Source organism: Ceratosolen solmsi, unplaced genomic scaffold (genome assembly GCF_000503995.2).
Source record: "Ceratosolen solmsi marchali unplaced genomic scaffold, CerSol_1.0 scaffold6, whole genome shotgun sequence".
Classification (NCBI taxonomy): Eukaryota; Metazoa; Arthropoda; class Insecta; order Hymenoptera; family Agaonidae; genus Ceratosolen; species Ceratosolen solmsi.
The window spans coordinates 9,547,821-9,573,127 of record NW_011948414.1 but is presented as its reverse complement, the minus strand read 5'-3'; the positions used below and the strand labels follow the sequence as shown (position 1 = coordinate 9,573,127).

At 26.8% G+C, this 25,307-nt stretch overlaps 2 protein-coding genes across 3 annotated transcripts; one reads left to right on the top strand and one right to left on the bottom strand.

Annotated features, from left to right (window-relative positions):
* The first annotated feature begins 900 nt into the window (after positions 1 to 900).
* Positions 901 to 18,742, top strand: LOC105368006 (cytoplasmic aconitate hydratase). Of its 2 annotated transcripts, none has more exons than XM_011506891.1 (14): positions 901 to 1,021; positions 1,738 to 1,827; positions 1,929 to 2,095; positions 2,184 to 2,329; positions 2,490 to 2,883; positions 3,380 to 3,551; positions 3,687 to 3,904; positions 13,143 to 13,302; positions 14,482 to 14,702; positions 15,435 to 15,591; positions 16,084 to 16,319; positions 17,050 to 17,186; positions 17,487 to 17,634; positions 17,989 to 18,742. In XM_011506891.1, the coding sequence occupies exons 1-14, from the start codon at positions 1,015 to 1,017 to the stop codon at positions 18,406 to 18,408; spliced, it is 2,673 nt and encodes an 890-aa protein (XP_011505193.1). In that variant the 5' UTR covers positions 901 to 1,014; the 3' UTR covers positions 18,409 to 18,742. The 2 variants fall into 2 exon arrangements, with proteins under 2 accessions (XP_011505193.1, XP_011505192.1); XM_011506890.1 differs by having other exon boundaries at positions 1,735 to 1,827.
* A 1,476-nt stretch (positions 18,743 to 20,218) lies between these two features.
* Positions 20,219 to 23,826, bottom strand: LOC105368005 (F-box/WD repeat-containing protein 4). Its single transcript, XM_011506889.1, has 6 exons — positions 23,303 to 23,826; positions 21,947 to 22,222; positions 21,538 to 21,855; positions 20,931 to 21,059; positions 20,704 to 20,851; positions 20,219 to 20,432 (listed from the first exon to the last, which is right to left on the bottom strand). The coding sequence occupies exons 1-6, from the start codon at positions 23,533 to 23,535 to the stop codon at positions 20,253 to 20,255; spliced, it is 1,284 nt and encodes a 427-aa protein (XP_011505191.1). The 5' UTR covers positions 23,536 to 23,826; the 3' UTR covers positions 20,219 to 20,252.
* Between the last annotated feature and the right edge of the window lie 1,481 nt (positions 23,827 to 25,307).

Below are 25,307 nucleotides of genomic sequence, written 5' to 3'. Positions count from 1 at the left end.
ATTTTTATAGATAATTTATTATTAAAAAATAAACTAGCATATTTAGAGGATAAAAAATAATTTACTTTATGTTCATGAAATTTTATAATTTTAATATATTTTAACAGGTATTGATTATTTTAAATCAAATTGACATTTAATTTAAATACGAAGTTTTCATTTACTATTTAATACTGCGTTATAAATAAGAAAATTTATTAATAATAATAATAATACTAAGAATAAATATATTAATTAGGATATGCTTTAAGACAATAATTATAATACAAGTATATTAGCTCATGAATTGTGATTATTTGCATTTAATTGTACCGATTAATACGGTAATAACACAATCTAAGCCGATGAATACAGCACTTTAAGTTTTTAATTTTTTTTTTTTTTTTTTTTTGCCATAAGTATTTCTCTTTTACGATGAGTATTTAAAATGTTAATGTTATAACATTGAAAGGCATTATTAATTTCGCATAAATGTTTTAGCATAACCTCGGGTCATTGGGCATTTAAAGGAAAATTGACATAAACGATTGTAAAATAACACAAACTTTCTCTAAATTGTCAATTTCACTGCCTATATTAAAAGCAAAAATGTATCATAGTAGGAGCGTTCATTCCGATTATTTTTAAATATCATTGAAATATTTGAGCAAATTTCTAAATATCAATCAATTCAAAGCAATTAATAAATAACGCCGAGTATTATTCAAATATTTAACAAAGATGAACATTGTGCATAGAATGATATAGACATTTAAAAGAAGGCCATTTTTGTTTAACATTTCACAATGGGAACTCGCCATTTTAGTTCCACTCCACTTTATTCTTCTAACAATCTTTCACTCCACAGCCTCTAGCATATAACCTCAATTTTTGTGTTTTTTCTTGAATGGCCACTCGTCCAAGGCTTAACGCACACATAGCCAAACCATGAATAACATTTAGCTGCATATATTTAAACAGGTATGCGTGCACTACTAGCCAAGAGTGGACGACGTGACTATAGCAGTGGCGATCATGGCTGGTAAGTGAACGTAACAAGCCTATATTCTTCCAAAATTTATTGTATTTCTTTATTAAAATACCATTTTCATTGGGTCGAGCCGATGCTCGCGAGTTTATTGGCATCTTAGACATGAATTTACATGGAACTTGATTTAGATTTCTGTGAACTATCGTATGAAAAATGCATTTGAAAATTCGCTTTTCGAAACTATGTTCCATTACAATTGTCCACGTTAGAGCTAACAGTGGCATAAAAAATTGCAGTTGTTTTCGGAGATATGATAGTGTTAAATATAATAAATAACTTAGTATCATGATAATGCAATTGCATTTTTGGTGTTTTAAAAAACGAAAAAAAGTATCGGTAATTTAGCGGTTTTTTCTTAATCCGTATGGTATTAAGTTGCAAGTTTATCCAAGTTTACAAATTAGTACTCTCCCTATTTAATCCAAACTTTTAATAACGATGAACACGACTTTTCGTCCGATTATAATTTACTATTTAATTTATTATATATACCTTTAATCTTAATATGCATCGCTTAACATCTAACCAATAATTTAAGGCTTTTAAATTAAGAATTTTAATTATTGTAAAAAGAAGCTGAGTCTGCAATTTTTGTCAATCGTATTATATTTGTCAAATATATTGTTTTAAGTGAAAAATTATACAATGTACATACTTATTATAAACGTATTTTTCAAGATTGAAATAATTGCTTTTATTTTTAGCAGAAAATCCTTTTAAGCATTTACTACAGTCGATAGAAGTAGGAGGAAAGGAGAAACAATTTTTCAACGTTGCTTCTTTTGGTGAAAAATATGGTAGGCATTTAAGATTTTAATTTATTTACGTAATACAATCTTATTTAATTATATCGATAAGTGCAATTTTACAATAAAAATTTTTATTTACATATTTGTAGATAGGTTACCATTTTCAATACGAGTGCTTCTTGAAAGTGCCGTTAGAAATTGTGATGAATTTCAAATAAAAACAAGTGACGTTGAAAAAATTTTGGACTGGAAAAAAAATCAAGCCCTACAGGATGGTGTGGAAGTATCGTTCAAGCCTGCCAGAGTGATCCTTCAGGTAATATACTTGAATTAAGTTATTATATTTTATTTTCTATTCATAGGACTATATCAAATTTTTGATATTTTTTATCTATTTTATATAGGATTTTACAGGTGTGCCCGCTGTTGTTGATTTTGCTGCGATGAGAGATGCTGTCAAAAGACTTAATGGAAATCCTGATAAAATCAATCCTGTTTGTCCTTCCGATTTAGTTATTGATCATTCCGTACAAGTAGATTTTACAAGAAGGTGCATTGATTAAAATATCCATAAGCTAATATAAAATAAACAATTAAACATGTATCACAAACTAATATAATTTTCAACTTACAATACATCAAATATATTACTTCTATTTATGTAAACATTCTCAATATACTAAATTGCATAATGTTAATTATATTTGCAGTGAAGATGCTAGCAAAAAGAATGAAGAATTAGAATTTGAGAGAAACAAGGAACGATTTATGTTTTTAAAATGGGGTGCCAATGCTTTTAAAAATATGTTGATTGTACCACCTGGAAGTGGAATAGTTCATCAAGTTAATTTGGAATATTTAGCTAGAGTTGTTTTTGACATGAACGATTATTTATTTCCTGACAGTGTAGTGGGAACTGATTCACATACCACTATGATAAATGGTTTAGGTGTTCTTGGTTGGGGAGTAGGGGGAATCGAAGCTGAAGCAGTTATGCTAAGTCAAGCTATATCTATGCTTCTTCCTAAAGTAGTTGGCTATAAATTAGTTGGAGAATTAAATCAATATGTCACATCCACAGATCTTGTATTAACAATCACCAAGGTAAATAAAAAAGAAATTTTTCATTACACCACATTTTCTTATAAATATGATATTTTAATATTAAGTATATATTTTTACATAATCTGAAATTAAATGTTAAAATGTATATTATATAACTACATATCATTTTACCGAGTAGATGATAATAGTTTTTTAAATTCAAGGCTTTTATAAAAATTACATTTATAAATTTAAACTTGAAAATTTTTACTTTAAATTTTCATTTAAAGTATCTAAAAATCATTAATCATATTATTCATAATAAAATATTTTCAAAAGTAATAATTACAGTTAATTCATACAATTTAATTATCCATATTTTTATAAAAATATATATATAATTTATATATTTTTAAAACTAAAGTAATATTTCATGTGTTAAATTAAGAATATTTTTATTTTCATTTTAATCCAAAAATTAAAAACATTTTTAATGGTTGAATATATTAAATATAATATTTCAAGTAATTTTTCAATAATTTTTTTTTTTATTTAGAATCTACGACAACTTGGTGTTGTTGGAAAATTTGTCGAATTTTTTGGTCCCGGTGTATCCCAGCTAAGTATTGCAGATCGAGCTACTATTTCAAATATGTGTCCCGAATATGGTGCAACTGTTGGTTTCTTTCCCGTTGACCAACAAAGTTTAATTTACCTTCGCCAAACAAGTTAGTTTATAATATGTAACATATAATCCAAATTAGTAAAAGCATCTGTATTACTATCAAATAAATATGATTTAAAATATAATTGTAATAATGTGGTACGAGACTGTGTCAAACATTTTAACTTTTATTGCGTAGATCGATCTGAAGAACACATTGAAAGAATCGAAAAGTATCTTAAAGCTGTCAGGATGATTCGGAATTATGATGATCCAAATCAAGACCCTGTTTTTTCGGAAGTCGTGACTTTGAACCTTGAAACGGTCGTTTCCAGTGTCAGTGGACCAAAGAGGCCTCACGATAGAGTATCTGTTGTTGACATGAAGAAGGACTTCAACTCCTGCTTGACAAATAAAGTAAGCGAACTAACTTTATTAGTTACATCTATTTTAACTTTCGTGAAAGAAAATAAACATGAACAAATATAATGTGAAATTAATTCAATTTTATAAGTTTTCTTTGAATATTAAATTTATAAATGTGTTCGACACGTAATGAAATAGTTGATAAAATTGTTTTAAGTATTAAAATTAAATGCTTTTAAGATATTATATAGACAATTAAATATATTATTTTAAAATACATTATCGGGTAAAATATTATTTTTATGACATTGCTCAAACAAATATAAAAGAAAATCTTAACGAAATATTTTATGTACGCAAGATTGTACACATTAACAAAACATAATACATGTAGATGTGAATCGATAAAATTTTTCAAATTAACATTTTATATAATACACTGAGTATAATCCAATATCATTGAATCATTATAAAAATAAATTAATATAAAGTCCGTGTTTAAGTAAAGAATAAAGAGGGATATTTCTTTTCGTAAAATTAATATTTTTATATTTTTACGATTTAATTAAGTTACTTTTAAAAGAAAATCATTCTAAATCACCATATATCAAACTAAGATCAAATATCGATAAAAAAAATTCCAATTTTCGAGCAATGTTTGGTTTTCGCATTAAACTATGAAAAAAGAGAATTTGTGTCTTGCGAATCAATACCAATACGCTTACTTTCACAAATTTATAGTATCATTTATTATTATAGTAAATATTAAAATACTACCTGTTTTTCATATTGAAAACGACGATTATTATGTTGCTGAAAAAGTACTTGTATGGGACAAACATAACCCAGTGACGTATCACATGTATCGTCAGACAGGATCACGTTTATCTCACGTAGTACTTGGGAGCCTACGACGACGGTTCTTATATGTAATTTTTTTTACTGATATATGATTTACTAATTGTTGATTTTGGACAGTAGAATCCTAGGTAACTACTGCTGTGATATGAGAATTTAATAATACACATCACGGCAGGAGTTCCTTTAAATTCTGCCATCACAACAAATAATATTTTTTTATCCACTTCATAGCTTATATAAAAATATATCTTAGCTTTAATAAATACAAATTTTTTATTGATTTTATTAGTTAGCACGTCATTTAAACATAATGTCCTATCGATTTTCGAATTGTAAAATAATTATCTTTCAAAACGTTCATAATTTTGAATATATTATATTAAATTTATTACTATTGAAAGAAGAAATGTTCCTTGATGATATGTCCACATACATTATGCCTTGCTGATCTAGCTTTATGATCTTTTAATTCACCATACAGTTAGATCACCAAAGAAAAATATACGGGACCCAGTGTTTGTATATTTAACAGGATCAACATTGACATTCCAGGCTTGTATCTTCCGTGTTGTTTAAGTTTCTTCAAGCCAGGGACGAGTATTTCGATCTAGTCACGAATTCGTGCATCAACGTGTCACTAGACCGATACTTCGCCCCTAACGCAAAGATCGCAAATAAAGTTAGCTATTTTATTTTTAAAGTAATTAATATAAAATTGATGGTTCACAGTGATGTAAAGAGGCAAATATTGGATGAATCCTACCCGGTGAGGTTTTTATATCATCCTTACCAGGAAGGATTCCACCCGACAGCAGCCTATTTTGTATTTCTCACTAAAATTTTAGAATCAAATTATTATTTATAAAACAAAAACTTGCACAATTTTTAATCAAAAATTCTAATTAACATTTATGTTATATGCCGTAAGTATAGATTAAATGGAATTAATATTGATTTGAAAATTTTCTTACTTTATTAGTAATTTATAAAATAATAACAATATTAATGTCCATTGGGCGTATTTTATCCATAATAGATATTGAGAACTGTGAAATTAAATCGATTTGATTAAAAGTTTCCTTTATTTTCTTCATAATACATTTTATACAATACGGATACTGCACCAAAGTATCTTTAATCTAGTTTAATAAAATACTTGGTAATTCTGCTAAATATTTCATTCGCAAGTTTCACTACTATTTAGAAAAAATCTTTTTATTCAATAGAATATTGAATATTAGATATATAAAGTATATACCGTGTATACATGTAAAAATTTTTATTGGTAAATTTCAATGATTTATAATGATGAATGTCCAAAACAAAAAAAAAAAAAAAAAAAAAAAAAAAAAAAAAAAAATATGGCTTAATTATATTAAATGAATATATACGTAACCTTGATAGTAATCTTCGAAAATATAAAATAAATAAATTCTGGTCCAATTTCACATACAAACACTTCACCGATTCTAATAAGTAACGTCATTTTATTCCATGGAAATCGAAAAGCTTTAAAATTCACACGTGTGTCATTCTAAGTGTATTTTCTAAGTACAAACAATTATGCTGAATATGCTTACAAAATTGCGAATTTAAAAAATCTCGTTGTGCCTACTCTTGATTGGTTAATTATCCATCCTAACGTTCATTTATTCAAATTACGCCACAATTGGATAACATTTAAGGTAACAAGCCAATCTTGTTGAAACCGAGCTATTTCAAAAACACCGATCTTCTGAATTTCAATTCTGCTAACGATGAAAATTCACACACTGACAGTGGAAACGACTGCCGAGTCGTGCAACGTTTCAGACCCATTTATACCTGCGCTTGACAGGCTATCGCGTCACCTCCCACTCCAGCACCGATATGGGACCAGTGCACCCTTACCCAGACTTTTCCTCACACCTCATTGGCGAAGCCGAATATCGCTTTGAACTTCCCCATTACGAGCAAGACATTTTCGCGCCTAAATGTACGGTTTTCCCGGAAGGAATTTAAGAAACAGAGACCGCGTTACCGTTTTTGACTTTTCACTTCCAGGACTTTCTCGTTCCGATGATACAAGGAAAAAGGCTCGCTTAAATGTCCATATATAATTAACCTTGAGTGCAGATATTTTTTCTAATATATGAAATTGCCTTTTAATTATTTGAGGAATTAGAGAATTAATAAATTTCGCCTGGATTACAGGAAAAATAACCGAGTATTAGAATGAAAATATTTACTTATTTTAGTAGTGAAATATAAATAACTCAATTAAAATTGTTACATATTTAGAAATTAGAGCTTTGAAATTCGATAAAATTAAGAAAGTTAATACACCATTATCATTGAACAATTATTTGCTAACAATTATTCACGAAGAGTCGTTTTATTCATTTACATCATTTTAAATATTGTTTACATGAATTATATTTATATTTATTTATTTTACATATAAATAACATTTGATAAAAGTATATTGTTTTTAATGTTACACAAAAAATTTTCATTCCACATCAATTATCTATTCTTCTTACTTATCAAGAGATAATTACATGTAAACATTACGTTTCTTTTGATAATTCTATAATGGAAATATATTAACATTGTTTTCACGGACATTAGGATGCGAAAATATTCTTATTGTAATATAAAGGCTGTTTTTATTGTACAATTTTAATTTTAAATAATATACTATGTAAAACCTTATTTTTTAATTTCATTTTAAAAATAACTATTTCACATTGATAGAAAGGTAATTAATTAAAAATATACGTTAATGTATTAGTATTATAACGGCATATTTGTATGCTTTCATTATTTATTTTAAAAAAAACAAACAAACAAACAAACAAAAGAATTTATTCAATTTGGACAAATAAAATGAAAATTGCCACTATATAACCATTGGGATTAAATGATAATTCAATTTATTCATGATAATTAAAATTATTAATCGTAAATTCGTCGATATTTAAATATTGTGAAATAAATTGGAATAAATTTCATTAAGAAAGAGTATCGATAAATTTGTTCACTTTGCGCCAAGTTGCTACAAGTGCTTTCATACAAAAGACAAAATTCAATTTGAAAAATAATAAATTGATAAGTGAATCGCAAATTATAAAATTGCTCCCTAAATGTTATTAAAAGTATATGTGAAATCGAAATTGACCCAGGCTAAAAGCGTTTGTTCAAAATGGAGAAAAATAAAGTAAAAGCGAACAATGCATACAGTTGATTCCGATCGATTTTCAGCGTTCGCGCTTTGACAACACTTAAACATCGCTATCGTGTTTCCCGCGTGGATGAATCCGTAAGCTTTGAAAAATAATTAGATCGCGATTTACGTATTCCCACTTTGACTTCCGCTGGTATGAGTTAGATTGTCATGTAATTTCTTTGTGGATGAAACGAGAGAAGGTAAACGCGGAAAGTTATACACTCTCGGAATGATTAGATATGTGTAAACCAAATGATAAATAATGATAAATTAATTTATAATTTTATAATTTTATAATGATAATTACAGCTCTTCTATATCAATGTATTTATTCAATATTTATAGCTTAGTTTGTATAAACATAAATGTTTTGTGAACTATATCGAAAGGGTTACAATTTATTAATTTTTACTATCTTTAAAATTTTATGCATTGTATGTACAATTACTTTGACTTTATTTTGACGATAAACTATAATATACAAAATAAGCTTTCGCTCTTTAGATATAATATTCATTACATTATAATATAATATTACTTTTATTTTGAAACTATATATATTATTCTTCTTGTTTTTCGCGCGTATTGTATATATATATATATATATATATATATATATATATATATATATATATATATATATAAAGTAGTTATTACATTTATTCTTATAACAAATTGAATAAAAATACAAAATATTTAAAAAGATGATTATCAGTTACGTTTCTTTAACCTTTTTTTTTTTTTTTTTAATACAATTATATGGTTAATACATTTTATAAAATTTGATCGCAGAATTTGAAATGATAATTTTAAACACTGGATGCACATTATTATTTCCCGACATATTATAAGTGCCCTTCTCTTTCCTAATTAAAAAAAAAAAAAAAAAAAAAAAAAAAACCAACAAAAACAAAAACAAAAAAAAACAACAACAAAAACAAAAACGTAAAATCCAAAATAGAATTGGATGAATGATTTTATGTGAATATAACATCGTCGTTTATGATAAATAGAAATCAATTTTGTGCTTTTAGTGACCTTTTCCTTTACATATGACGATTTACCTAGTGCGCTGGCAAACGTAAGGTCATCTATAAATGATGACATCCGAAGATGGATACGTACCGTGTAATTTTGACCTTAGTGCGTACATTGCATTCTGTTGTAAGTTGTCATTAACGCTGTTATAAACACGATACCCAAAGTTTCCTTTGGGTCAACAGAGATGATTTTCTGGTGAAAGTTTCGGCTTTAATGCCTCGCCTGCGTGAAATGCTTAACGAAGGATTCCAATATCTGCGTGTATTATCTGCTCATAAAATTGAATTACTGGCTCGGTTTCGAAAAGCCCTTCGTGCTTTTTGGAGCAATGTCATCTTGGAGTCACGGAGTGCGATTTATGGATCGTCTTCGCCTTTTCATAATTCTGTTAGTCGATTATAAAAAAATTAAATGAATATATTACTACAAGGATAATTAATTATTCATAAGTTTAACTCGTCTATTCGTGCACGCTTTCACTCGTTTTTCTCTTTCCTCAAATTTCTCTGTATTTTCTTTCCTTTACCTTACTTAATTATGTTTACGTTTATATTTTATTGCACTTATGCGTTGAAATTTTTTGTATTATTTGGTATAAATTTTTATTACTCCTTATGATCATTTATGATTTTATATCTGTTCGAGGGATAATTTTAACAAAATCCCCCTCCTACATACTTCATCGTCCTAATCTTCTATGCTCTTTTCATAATTTTATTGCTCAGCAATTTTTCCACGATATACACTTTAAATATTAAATTATTTATATTTTTATATTGCTAATAAATATATATATGATTAACTTAAAATAAATATTGTTTATTATTAGAAAGAGTCTGATATTGCATTATTTATTTTAATGAAATTTTACGTCTAACAATAAGAAATTTTTCATTTTTTCCTAAATGCATTAAATTAAATAAAAATTATAACAAACTTTTTATTTTAATCAAACTGTTCATAGAATTTGAAATAAGTTATAATTGAATTAATAAGCATATATTTCAACTTAAATACATTACGTACCATAGTTACGTGAAATATAAGTAACGAAAGAGAAATTCAATTGTTTGTAAAACGGCATAACAAGAATTAACTTCTAAATCGGAAAGTGAGAAAATATATTAAGTCATTTTGAATCGTGAATAAATTTGTTAACATTTCTTTAACTACAGAATTTGGAATTTAATTTATTACGATATAGCTGAAAATAAAAACCTTCGTTTAAGTTGGACAGTTGATTGGTAAATTAAAATTATAATAATACGGGTATGTAATAAATTATCAGAAATGGGTTGACATACGATATTAGCCATTAAACCGCGCCAAGTGCATATAATAGTAGATCCGGGATATAAAAGAACTTACATATGTGCGACCTCGAAGGAGGACGCGTGCGCGAGCGTTTTCATGAAAATCGCTGATGCGCGGGCCGCGAAATATCTTTTTTCATTTTGCGCAGCCCATCACATTTCGCGCGACGAACTATATGTGCATTCGATATCATCTGGGAAACGTGGCTTGTGCAATTTTGTCGCGATATACAAATATTCGGCACTGAAATGAATTTTAGTATGCCCGGCCGTTGGCTTTCGACGTACCAACTATTTTAACGTTTTTCGCTTTCTATTACGGAAGAGAACTTGTAATTATTGTGACGAGATAGTCGATTTGATTTCGTTTTGATTTTTCAATTTGTAGTAAGAAAAAAGCGTTATTATATAAATAATGATGTAAATAAATTTTTATTTTTACTCTATTTGATTCCGTGCTTTTTCTTTATGTAATTGAGTGTTAAAATGATAGTCTTAATTTGCATTCAAACACCTTTATCAATTGAAAGCTTCATCAACGTTAACTCAATAATAAAACTTTCTTTTAAATAATATAAATAATTACGAATTAGCTGACTTGTTAAATTTGTAGGAAACTTTCTTTTCTTTTTGACCAAATTTCATTACACGGTATTAATTATATTAATCATCATACATAAAAAAATGTTTTTTTTTTGTTTTTTTTTTTTGTTTACTATTAGAATCTAATATAATCTAATAATATGTTTATATTGCATCATTAGTGTAAAATTATTGTTACTTCATATTCAAGATGTATATTTAATTATGATAAATTTATATATAATTATAATCAATTTATGATTATAAAATTTTTCATTATGTTCACATTATGTTAATCTTTTTTTAACAATTATCTTTCGATGCTCAATAACGTTTTAATGTATATTTAATTTTGTTCGGTCGAAACATTACAAAATTTATCTAACTTTTTTTTTTTTTTTATTTACGTATACTTATAGATTGATGTATTCATAATTTTTCATTTGAAAATAATGCAAACATTAGTTAAAAATATTTTAAATTATATATTGTTAAAGTGTAGTTCCCAAACATACGATAGTATAAGTTTATACATAAAAAAAAAAAATTATACGTTTAATAAAATTTGAGTAGTATTCATCAAGATCTCATATAATGTAATATGAACCTATGATTTTGAAATGCTTACAGGAACATTAACAATTACAAAGGATTATAAAAATAAAATAGACTTTTTTTAATATTCGAATGAAATCACGTGCTTGGCAAGGTTAAAATGATAGCATGATAATAATAATTATAAAGTATTATCTTATTAATCTGTTGGAATAATATTATAAACATTTATTTCCTCGTGTTTGAATTGTTCTTGGAATTGAAAATCTAGAATGGATTATTGAAGAATAAGTAGATGTTAACCGTCGTAATTCTATAAATTAAACATTGGATTTCGTTCCAAAATTATAATTAGATGTTCTAGCTTTATTTACAGGTAAATAATTTTACGAAAATATAAGGTCTTTTCTCTGAATTGTCAAATGCTTTATGGACACTTATATTCTTGGAATGAATAATAAAAGTCATGATCGATTATGTACAATTTTTGAATAAAGTATCTTCTATTTTTATATCTATCGTTTGAATTTTTGTCAAATAAAATCTTGGCGTAAAAGGTTATTTAAATTGATTTATAAAAAATATTTATAAAAAAAAAGTAACAATTTAAAGCAGAACGAAAATGTATAAAATTATTATATAAAAGTATTATGTAATAATCAATGGAGTACATAAGATTAATTCAATGTTAAAATATCATTAGTTTATAAAGTAGAAAAATCATACTTTCAATATTAAATATGTTTTATAAAAAATTATTATTTTTCTTTCCAATTGAGTAAAGCGTATTAACGTTCGCAATTTAGCAAACTCAGCTGAAAATCTTTCGTCAATGTACTCATGCTATGTTACAAATTAACAGCTTGATATGCAACTAATAAAGCAACGTTTCTTTGAGGGTCGTTGCACTTTAGCGTCAGCGAATCTCTGAAAATAGTCGAGCCCCGAATCATTTGGAAACTCGAGATATTCGTTGTCATCGTCAAAAGATTGATAGACGCTCAAATCAGTTAAGATGTTTATTGTTAAATCAAGACAACTTTTTCCTTTTCTCTTAAGTGCCATTATAGCTCTAAATTAATTCTTATTACATTGTTGCACAACCACATAACCCATAACCATCCAGAGTATTCATCTCTGTATAATTTGCACTGAAAATGATTTCATTAATTGGCGGAACAATCTTATGCGTATTAGAATTTTAATTATATCTAATAATGATTTACAAAATTTCTGTTATTAATACATTTGATTTTAGATACGAATGCGATATTTTAATTATACAAAAATCTATAAATACTGTGTAAAATTTGCATACGCTAATGCAATTCAAATTGTTTTTTTTTCTTCTTCTTTATAATAAATGCTATTTATTTATTAGTAAATGATTAAATTTAAATATACTAGATATTCGTTATCAAATTTTGAATAAATCGTGTCAACTTCATTTCTTCGTTTATCCTCATTATAGTATTTATTATTCTTATTCAGCAATGCAAACACGAAACAAATTATATATGATGCATTGACAGAGATTCGAAAGACGAGACGACTGACTAAGAATAATATGATACCTAACTCAAACGAGTTTAGACTTAGGTCCGGTCCACTCGATCTTCCACAACAGTGAAAAACAATTCTCGAGTTGTCGGAACCGATGAATCGCGAAAATTGATTTACAATATCGCACGACAAGCAACCGTTATCCTTGTATACTTTTCTTATGCAGGTAGGATTCAAAGGTTACGGGCTAAACCCAGAGAAGGTCAAGGCCGAGGGAACTTTCAATTTCGAAGGAAAATATTATAAACTACGGCACGGATCTGTGGTCATTGCTGCTATCACCAGCTGCACCAACACTAGCAACCCCAGTGTGATGCTTGGCGCAGGTACATTTCTCAGCCTTACTTACTATTTTTCCCTGCCAATTTTACAATGTCTCAGAATTTCCTTTTGCACTCCAAAACTTAAGCCGGACTTTTATTAATAACAAGTTTTCGATATCCTTTTTACCCGAGGGACTCGAATTTTTCTTATACTAAATTATTCTCAAAATAATATATTTAATAATTTTACCAAAAAAACGTCAATACGTTTGTCAATGTTGTTTTTTTTTTAGTAAAATTTTACTTTTTTTTTTTAGTACTTATATTTGAACGAATATCCTACTGACTTTGACCTTTTCATTCGTTGTCGTGAATTATTAACAAATTTAATAAAATAAAAATTTCGCTCTTATGATTGTGACAGATTTATAGATTTCGATATTCTAACATAAATCAATTCGTATTAATAAGTATATGTTGTTTAATTTAGAAAATATCGGAGACTTCTTTTTCATATGTATAAATAAGTAAATATTCATCAGTGCTTCAATAATAAGTATAAATAATAGGTCTATAATATGTTATAATTAAAATGTTTCACAACTTTAATTTGTAATAATTATAATTACTTTAATAATTAATTGTATTTTGTAACTTAATACTTAATGCTTTATTTGCTGTTTAGTTGGACAGAAATTATTTTTGTTTTTAATTTTTTTTTTCTTCACGATTGTTTTTAGATACTAAGTCATAAAAAATATCATTATAAAAAATAATTTCTTAAATTATTCAAGCGTAAAGCAAATACTTCTTTTTTTTTATTATTAAATTTTAATTTCAATAATATGAGTGTAGAGAATTGTATCAGATTTTAATAAATTAAAAGTAATTATTCCGAAAGTTATTAACAATATTTATCATTAACATTAAAGTTCCTTTAAATTAACACTTTTAATAATACTAATACTAGTGTATATAATTCTTTCCATTGACTCTCTAATTTTTGTAAATATAATTTAAGTACTATATTACAAATATAAATTTATTTATATACTATCAATGATTTTAATAATAATAATATCTCAAGTAATACTTACAAATACCGTCGGTTATTTGTACAAAAAAAAAAAAAAAATAATAATAATAAAATCGATAATCTTTCTTTACGATAGATTTTTTCGGAATTAGAGCTCCGTTGACATTGGATATGCTGACAATTAATTTGTATGTCTTTTTTTTCAGGATTGCTTGCTAAAAAGGCAGTAGATGCTGGTCTTACGGTCGCACCGTATATCAAAACATCCCTATCTCCAGGATCAGGAGTTGTCACGTATTATCTGAAGGAGAGTGGTGTTTGTTTAGCTCTCACTCAACTTGGTTTTGATAACGTCGGTTATGGTTGCATGACTTGTATCGGTAACAGTGGACCGCTTTCCGACTCTATGGTCGAGGTCATCGAAAAGGTATATTTTTTACTTACTGATATTAGTAATTAGCAGTAACAGCATTGTTTTTACACTTTAAAGTATTGTACAAACATACCACTATTATCAGGTGTTAAAGTTAATTCGTTCTATAAATTTGAAAATTTGGTTATTAGAATTTAATTACAGATCTTGTGTAAAAGAACCCGTATTATCTTTCTATAATTTTATTTACGTAATATTTATTTAAAGTATAATTAAATTTATTATTCGCGATTAATTGATGTTATTAAATAATTCTTGTTAAACAGATTTAATATATATATATTAAATAATTGTAAATATCTTAAATAGTTTATTCAATGATAAAAATCTTTTTTTATTATTAAGATCGTTTTAATACGTTAAAATCTATAAAGTATTTTTTGTGATTATTTGTTATATTGTATATGTTACAGTTTAAGAAATTCTTTTAAAATGTAGCATCAAATTTCCATCTATTAACTGAAATATGATAATTTGTTAAAAATATAAATGCATTTAAAGAATAATAGGTATAATTAAAATCAAATTTGGAACGTTAAAAATCATACTATGGCTTAAATAATATAATAGATAAATCAATAGTTTTTTGCACATAAGTAATGATAAGCATATCGAATGTTTAATAAAAACTACTGTAATTTGGATATAATATGCCTAGATCCAATGTATACGCTACTTTAATTATTAACAATATAAGTATAATTTGATTCATTAACGATTTTTCAGAATGAATTAATTTGCTGCGGTGTATTATCTGGAAATCGAAATTTTGAAGGCAGGATTCATCCTAATACTAGAGCTAATTATTTGGCTTCCCCTCTTTTAGTTATTGCTTACGCAATTGCTGGGACTGTTGACATTGACTTTGAAACCGAACCTTTAGGTAATATTTAATAATTTATATATTTTAAAAAGTTACATAATGGTATCAGGTATGATATCAAATAGAATATTAAATAATAGATATTTTTCTTTGATATGACTATGTTTAGCAGGATATGATAAGAATTTTTTTCATAAAATAAAATGCCATTAGCTATTTAATATTAATTGAATCGTATATTTTTTAAAGGGCAATACCATTTTTTTTTGTATTTATCTTTTTATTTGTAAACATTTTAAAACTATAAGTACTTAGAATTAAAATTTGGAAGACTATATATATTAAAAAATAAAAGTTGCGATTTACTAATATCACGCGTAATAAAATCATTAAAATATATTTTAATATAAAAGTTATAAATTCTATATAAAATCACATAAATTATTGTATACTTGTAAGTGAAGTATTGATTCAAATTGGATATATATAAATATATAACAAAGAAGTTAATAAAAAATAATTAATTTAATTTTATTTTATTATTTTAATTAGGCTTTAAAGCAGATGGCAGCGAAATTTATTTGCGTGACATTTGGCCAACTCGTTCGGAAATTCAAGCTGTCGAACAGAAATATGTAATACCAGCCATGTTTAAGGAGGTGTACGAAAAAATTGAGCGCGGAAGCAATAATTGGGCAAGTCTTGTTGCACCAAATGGCAAACTCTATCCATGGGATGAACAATCGACTTACATTAAACGTCCTCCGTATTTCGAAGCTCTAGAAAAGGTAAAACCTAGAATGATAAATTAAAGAATCTTAAAAAAATTACAATATTTTTAAGCAAAATTATTAAATTTAAAGTTTAATAAATATCTAATTTCTGTTAACTTGAATAATTCAATCATAAAAGATTTGTAAGCTGAAACTCGGGAAAGGAAATTTTTTACATACATTGTGGTTAATCGTAAGCAGTTAAAATATAAAAATAAAATTTCAGACGTTTGAAATTTTATTTATATTTATTAAATATCAGTCTACTTTACGGTTATCGCCAGGTTAAAAAATTTTTTTTTTAATACTTTCTTACATCATTACATAAATTTTTATATTGATTTTTAATTTATTGAATAAAAAAGAATTGCTTAGTATAAAAATGATATATCATTATTTAAAAATCGTGTAATTCTACACTATATATAATTCATTCTGTACCAAATTTGTGAAATTATTCATTTGTAATTTATATACGACATTAGTTTATTCATATAAATTAATATGTTAAAAAAAAAAAAAATGTATTGGAATTATTAGATAAATAATTAATTAAAAAGTCATTACGAATTCCATTGTCGATATGAACGCTAATTTATTATTAATTATTTAAGATTATAAATATTGAGAGTTAATATTTGTTAAATTGCAATTACTCATTTAATTTAAAAAAGCATTAATTTTTATATATGCGTCATGTTTTATGTTTAATACAAAGTATTGTAATGAGAATTTACATTTACAGGAACTAGTTCCTATTAAACCAATTAAAAATGCTCGGGTACTACTTAATCTTGGAGATTCTGTAACAACAGATCATATAAGCCCTGCTGGAAGCATAGCACGTAATTCTGCTGCTGCGAGATATCTATCTAAGAGAGGGTAATTTAAGAAATTAGTTATATTAAACGATAAAGATTTTAATATTGTTTAAATAATAAATAAACAATTCTTTATTATTAAATCACATCTTAATATGCTTTAAAATTTTCATTGAAATTTTATACAAATCTAATCCATTTATTTATTTATACTAATGAATCATCTTCTTTTCTTTTTTTTAATGTTAAAATACATGCGTATAATATTTTACGATAATACTTTAAGTCATACAAAAAACGTTAATATCATTTATAATAATGTCTCGTTCTAGCTTTATTAACATTTATTTACAAATTACAGATTGAATCCAAAAGATTTTAATTCATATGGATCTCGACGAGGAAATGATGCAGTTATGGCTCGTGGCACTTTCGCCAATATTCGATTAGTAAATAAATTCATTGGCAAAGCTGGGCCTCGAACAATATACATTCCTACAAATGAAGAAGTTAGTTTTCATTTGCAAATTATTATAATTATTTAGCTGTTTATGTACACACACATTCTTATTATAAAGGCTACGTTTCAATTTCGTACAAACTAATTCAAAAGATATAAGAAATGAAGTTTGAAGTAAATGGCGACTTAAAAATTGTAATTAATATTACATTTTAAAAGAAGGAAAAATCACGAACAAATTTAATTAAGAAATGTTTTTTATATTTTCAAATAATTGTCAACGATTAAATAATATTTAAATATTTTAAAATTTACAAAACTAAATTTTCACCAATACGAGTACGAAAATTTAAGCAATTTGTCGAGAATAACGTAATTAACAAATAAAATTAATGGTTGACAGATGGACGTGTATGATGCAGCAGAAAAATATGCAAATGACAATATGACGCTGATTGCACTTGTGGGGAAAGAATATGGTTCGGGTTCTTCACGAGACTGGGCCGCAAAAGGTCCCTTTCTTCTAGGTATTAGGGCGGTCATCGCCGAATCCTACGAACGCATTCATCGCTCGAATTTGGTCGGTATGGGTATTATACCATTGCAGTATTTGCCAGGTGATACGGCTGACAGTTTGGGGCTTACTGGTTACGAAATCTTTGATATCGATATACCACAAAACTGTCAGCCCGGGCAGAGAATATGCGTAAAGACGAACAAAGGTCACAGTTTTGATGTCATTATTAGATTTGACACCGAGGTAGATCTTACATATTACAAAAATGGAGGCATCTTGCAATACATGATACGCAAAATGATTTGAGAACACATGAACTATCTATGTTACGTTCAAGGAACAATTGCATGCTACTGAACCTTCTGTCACTCTCGTGTTATGTAAATTGAAGGGTAGGGGGTGTACAATGATTGAATACCAATGCTGAAGTACCTGTTGGAGTTTTCTACTTTAAATGGTTTTGGGTGAACAGTAGATTAGTCACTATCAATTTATATATTTGTTTATTTATAAAAATAAAGCATCTTAGTCCTTTATAAAGAAATTTTATATATTTTATACTTAAATGTTAGTGAAAAGAAGTCTCTAAACATGAATGGTGGACTATATTATGTTTTATTGAAATCATTTTATTATAGATATATTTAATTTTTTTTTTTTTTTTTAAATATCCTTTTAATATATTATTGATTATTTATTTAACGAAAAAAAAAATTTATCTTAAAACTTTTTTATGAAAGCATTTTTATGGATATTATAAAGTACCTATAATTTATTGTTCATAAAAACGTTGTTTTCACAAGTAATAATTGGATTGATGTTGCTTTTATCAGTCTAGTGTGCCTTAATTTGTATTACTTTAAATTATCAAAACAACTGTTGCTTGCTATTCATTATTTATACAACAATAATTGAGCACTGATTCAATAAAAATTGCTGCTAAAATATGATTTGTAAATGATAATTATAATATCACTTTTTATTTTATTTCCTATATAAAATTAAAAAATTATATTCAATCATTGTATATCAAAGTTGTTTAAAGAAAAAGAATAAAAAATAAAAATAAAAATATAGAAAGTATAAATATATAAACAAATTTTACCACATAAAGAAAATACAATGAATTTATGTAAGTACATTTATGCCATAATATGAATATTATTCAATTTGTATTTGACAACAATGTATTCGTTAATATTCATGAATTTATTCAACTATTGTGTCAGATATACTTTCTATAAGCATGTATAGTTTCGTGTAATTATTTATGGTTCGAGTAGATTTTCTTTGTATTTAGTGCATCAAACGTAAATTATTAAAGCATAAAAATCTTAGGATGACCTGTGGATTTAGATTTGCTGAACTGAGAGAGGTACTAGAATTATATAATAGGTATACGTTTTCATACATGAAATTAATAATTGAAACATTATATAAGTTTTGAAGACTGTTAAAAGCAAGATTATTATTGTACTTTGGTTAATTATTATGTGTTAGGAAATCAATGTCATCAATGTTTATGGATTCGTATTTTTATATATTATCACAAAAAAAATTTTATATAAATAAAAGTATATCACGATTACTTCTCTTTGCATATGTATTTCAATATACTGTACACAATAAACTGTTAAACAAAATTTTTTCAAATATACATCTCTCATTTCTTACTTTTCCATTTGTACATATCTATCACCTGAGTTTATTATTGAATATTTCACGTAAGCAATTTTTATTTATGAAAAAATGAAAAAAATTAAATATAATTTTTTTTGTTTTCTTCATTTTGATTCTATCACAATAACTACAGAATAAAAGTTGAAAATAGAAAAAATAAATATTAACAAGGAGTTTACGAAGGTTAGAGTTTAAAAACTAGTGTTATTAACCGTGAATATTCATTGCTTATTTGAAATATCAAAAATACTCAAATTAATTCCCCTGGAGAATACTTATTTTTCAATATGAATAATTCTATTCTTACAATATTTAAAACATTGAATGTTTATGTTATGAAAACTCACTAAGAGAATATTCAAAATTCATATTCATAATCAATGAAAACTAATAGCTTAGTCAGTAGTAAATAAATTACTATAACGAGATTTTTAAATTCATTAAATTTTGTTTCAATAGTTTCATTAATTTCATCTATCGAATGATAAATTTTCATATTTCATAATTTCACGATAATTCTTCTTAATATCTGGTTTTCCCGAAAATTTCACCTCCATCACGGTCTGATCAGTAGCTCCATAAAGATGACTACTATCGAATGATACACTATAAATCGGGCTGGACATGCGTCGAAGATTCATGAAATATAGCTGGAACATTTTATGAAAACCTTTAACACTTTTATTTACAATACGAGCAATGGATATTATAATCGCAAATTATGGTTTATCTTTATGGTTAAAAATTTTTTACAATTGAACCATTAACAGAATTATTATGATTTTTTCTCTAGAATTTTTATAATAACTAATGTATTTTAAATACATAAATAAATATATATCAAAATATATGCTTAACTAGTTATATGTTTCTAAAATGAAAATATGAGTCAAATGGTGTAAGAGCCGCTTTCACAATTACCTGAACGTATTGTGGCTTACGTTGATCCCACAAAACAGCTTTGCAATTGAACTGGGTACCCGTTACCATGGTATAATTGTAATCTGACGATATACAGTAAATAGTTGCATCAGTGGGATCGGACCAATGACTAACACATTTTCCTATTCTACAATAATAGAATTTAATTGAAAATATTGACAATAATATTTAGGAAACAGTAATGGACTTTTTATTTATAATACTACCGTAAATCCCATTTTCGAATACATGTGTCATAGCCGCAAGTGAGCAAAGTTTGAGGATTGTCCCATACCATGTCTAAAATACCAGCACCTTGTCTCCATGGATGATTAATTACATGAGAATGATTAAAACTAAAAATAATAATTTGTTATATACATACACGGCAATCTTTATTAATTATCAAGCAATTAAACATTTAAAATAACAGTAATTTATAATTTAAAACAAATTATAACGATTCTTTACTAATACAATAGAAAATTATAAGAATTTATGAGAATTTTTTTATAAATCATTGTATATAATGAGGTATATATTTAATTAATTTATGACTTTAATGTTTATTTTAATATTGAAGTTATTTTTTTCTATATAATAGACAGGCGCTTGATAATATACACCAAATATTAAATCTATTTATAGTACAGACTATAAGTTAAATAGTAAATTGAAAATTTCAATTCAATCTGAGAAAGCGTATTTAGTACAAGTATAATCAATACTTCCTGCTTGATTATCCTTATTTGATTTTATAAATGAAATTTTTGGAAATAGGCCAAATAATCACAGTACCATGCTAATTTGTAAATTGATAATTTAAGTACTAACTTGATAGTATCACAAATATAAAGTGCAGGACCAGTAGTTCCAGAGGAACCTATAGCTAGTTTACTGCCCGTTGGATCAGCAGCAAGTGACCAAATACGATCACTGATTCTTATAGTAGCTAATGGTAGATCGGAGAAATTATTTTCATTCTTAGGAGAGGACCATGCTTTTACAATACCATCAGCCGACCCTGATATAACTAAATTTCCAGTTTCATCTACCGCATCTACATCTCTAGAATGTGCATCTTCGATACCAGTGTAGTAATGATTAACACCATATACTATATTTTTTAACCAAAACTTAAGGCTTCCATCTCTATTGAAATACAAAATTAAGTTGCACACTTTTAATACCTAAATATTAATAATAATAATAATAGTTAGGACTACAAGAAAACAGAATATACCTATGACCACTGATGATATAATTATCTCGAACAATAAATTTACAAATATCGCTGTGGGTGTATTGATCAAAAATTTTATTGGATATTTTAAATGGATCGCTTCTCCAATATCCACACAATTGATTACCACCACTCCACCACAAAACTTCATCCGTGAGCTGAATCCATGGCATCAATTTTATATTTTGTGAAAATAGTAGGCTTTTTTGGTATCGTCCATACTCCCAATTGTGTGTCACTTGCCATTTTTTACGTTGACAAAGAACTGGATTGCATCTGTGGAAAATTATATAATACATAAATAATGTTATATAAAATTTTCAAATTAGATCTTAAATTTTAAATAAAATATAATAAAAGTGCCAAAATTTTTCCAGCTTAGTTATATTTTTCAATTATTATTTAAATAATGACATTGACTAAACCAAAAATTACAATAATTTAATAATTATTTATATTAAATACTTAGGCTCAATTATTATGGATTATATTGATAAATGCGATAATCATTGTATTACTAAGTTTGAAACAAACGCTTGTAAATTATTAGATTCTATAAGATAATCGCGACAATGTATAATAAATGAATAGCAAATGCAATTTTACGAAAAGCCGCTTACAAGCTCTATTACAATTAACTTGCTTCGGTTAGTTCTCTGTGTCTTTTATATTCGACAGCTTTTCTCCACAAACTCGCAATATTTAAGCATTAATCGCCAATCGATGGCAGTCGTTACGACCTTGAAAATGCTTTTAAAGGATAAAAGCATTTTCTTATTCATGAATTTGCAATCTATCATTCTCAAATCACGAGCGAATAACACAAGCCATCAAACAGCTGTTTCTCAAAATAAAAAACACATTGACATTACTTTACCGACATCTTCGGTCCTTGTCTATACGTACACGTGATCACCGATATATACACGCATTGACAACCAGAAATCCGCGTCTATTTTTTCTTTTTTTTTTTTATCTAATTGCATAAAAACAATATCCATTTCATAATAAGCATCGTTGAAGGTCATACGTAAGTGTAAACAAAACATTATTTAAAAATTGATAAATCTATGTATAACGCAAAGAAAAAAATAATTATGGACGACGTGCTGGTTTTATTTCATAAAGCACGAATCTTTCGTTAAGAATTCATATTGCAAACATATGGGTATCTCCTACGTGCAAAAGCAACCTTCACCTTAAATATCATAATCCTTAACATTAAAAGGATGGTGGGTGGAGAGAGATAAAGAGAAAAAGAGGGAAGAGGAGGGGGTGAGAGAGAGAGAGAGAGAGAGAGAAGGAGGGGGGGGGAGAGATTAAAGAAAGTTTCGAGCGATTTGCGTTGTGTTGTACCTCGAGCGGAATCGTTTGGAAACTTGGTTGGTCGCGATGGAATGCTTGGTGCGTCTATACCAGAGCACCTCGTCATTAACGACTTTGTAGAAGCGGGTGCATACAGCACTGAGTCGCACTAGGTCAACAGCATGGCAATACTCGAAGATGAGCAAGAGTATCTCAAGAGGCAATTCGTCGAGATGAGGAGAGTCCTCTGAGCCTTCGGAGCTCTGTTCGCTGGCGTTCGTCATTCTGATCGCGGTGATATGCCGGACGTCGATGATTCCCCTTGTCCCTCCATATATTAAACGGCTTTAAACACTATCGATGAGCACCAACGTCCCGCACCGCGAAATGGTTAATGAATGGTTAGATCGTGAAAGGTGGTGAGGGAGGTTTTATTGTGTGCCTCTAGCACAACAAATATCGACGGCTAACGTCGCACACAACTATCGTATCTTGGTTTCTTAAGCCCAAGGAGCGGCGCGTACATTTTCACGGCACTCCTCGGCAACTACTGGCGATAGAGGGAGGTGGGGGAATTATTGGTATGTTTATGTTGCTGTCGTCTAATGTGTGGCGCAGCGGAACATCATGACTGATGACGCGGTTAGGTGGGGGGAGTGGGCAGGGGAAGGGATACGTCAAAGGCATTGCGCGAATTTAATGCGACACGGATTCAAATCAGTTTTTTTCCTCAAAATGCCATTTATTTATAAAGTAAAAGATTTTCTTGTTTCCCTAATAAAATTTTTATAACTTTTATATCTATATCTATATATATATATATATATATATATATATATATATATATATATATATATATATACACAGTAAATTTGCAACTTCGCCACTTCATTATTATGTTATTAAGTTTTTTTAATCATAATAATTAGATATCTGACATGTGCATATATATATATATATATATATATATATACACATACATTAACATTTAAATTTATATTTTAATGACAATGAAATCAAAATATTAAAGGGAAAGATATCCGAACATCATTTTTATAATACTAAATTTTTTATATTTTCTCAATAATAGATAGCGTTTAAAAATTGTAACAATTTTTTAATATTTAACGTTACAAACATTCTATTTAAAAGTAAATGAAACCTCTTCGTTTCATTTTTAAATACGCGATAGATACATAACCTGAACAATGTTCTTGTTCGTTTTTAATGTGAAGTGCGAAATATATGCAAAATAATATGCTGTAAGCTTTTCACTAAATCATCAATGACTCACCAGATCATTAATAATTTGTTTAATAAATTTTGGAAAGCCTATTATCGTTTGCCGATTTACATATTTACATACTATTAACTTCTTAGAAATTATAAATGTACAGTATTTTGAAATGGTTTCGAAATTAGGTATCTTAATTTTTAAATGATTAATAACATGATATTATATAATTAAGAGAAATATCGACTAGAAAATTAATTAAATAATTGTAACTAGTTTTTTCATCTTTTTTTATTGAATAATAATTTCATTATTATTGTAAACCTAGTTAAATACAAAATAATTTATAAAATATTTATACTTTCTACATGCACATGTATGCGCATTCATAAATAAAATTTATGGAACAAATAAATAATTAATTATTCTATTTCTATTAATGGAAAATGTCATAAATATAAACAAAGTCTAACGCCAAGTATTTAAATAACTTTAAATAAAAACTTTAAATATTTTTATCTTAAATAACATGTAAAATAAAATTGTAATTTTATAATGACTATCCAGTAAATTTTCTATTAATTGAAATAACAGTAAATAGTTTTATATGTTGATTCTATGAAAACTATTATTATTCAATAGTAAAAATTCTATAAATTATTCCTTATATAAAAAGAAATATAAAAAAAAAAAATATAAAAAGAAATTACTTCAAACTATTATTTCAAAATTTAACTATTGAGCTACTCTGGCAATCGGCAATTCAGCACAGAACTCCGTTAAACTCTCTTGAAACAACACATTCATCTCGGAGATATATTC

Excerpts from the sequence above, each read along its gene's own strand:
- LOC105368005 (XM_011506889.1), bottom strand. The coding sequence starts at position 23,535 with ATGACGAACGCCAGCGAACAGAGCTCCGAAGGCTCAGAGGACTCTCCT. Across the intron at positions 20,852-20,930 it reads ATTCGAAAATGGGATTTACG|AATAGGAAAATGTGTTAGTC; the intron begins GTAGTATTATAA and ends CTATTATTGTAG. Across the intron at positions 20,433-20,703 it reads GTAAGCCACAATACGTTCAG|CTATATTTCATGAATCTTCG; the intron begins GTAATTGTGAAA and ends AAAATGTTCCAG.
- LOC105368006 (XM_011506890.1), top strand. Across the intron at positions 3,552-3,686 it reads AATTTACCTTCGCCAAACAA|ATCGATCTGAAGAACACATT; the intron begins GTTAGTTTATAA and ends TTTATTGCGTAG. Across the intron at positions 15,592-16,083 it reads CTTTGAAACCGAACCTTTAG|GCTTTAAAGCAGATGGCAGC; the intron begins GTAATATTTAAT and ends TATTTTAATTAG.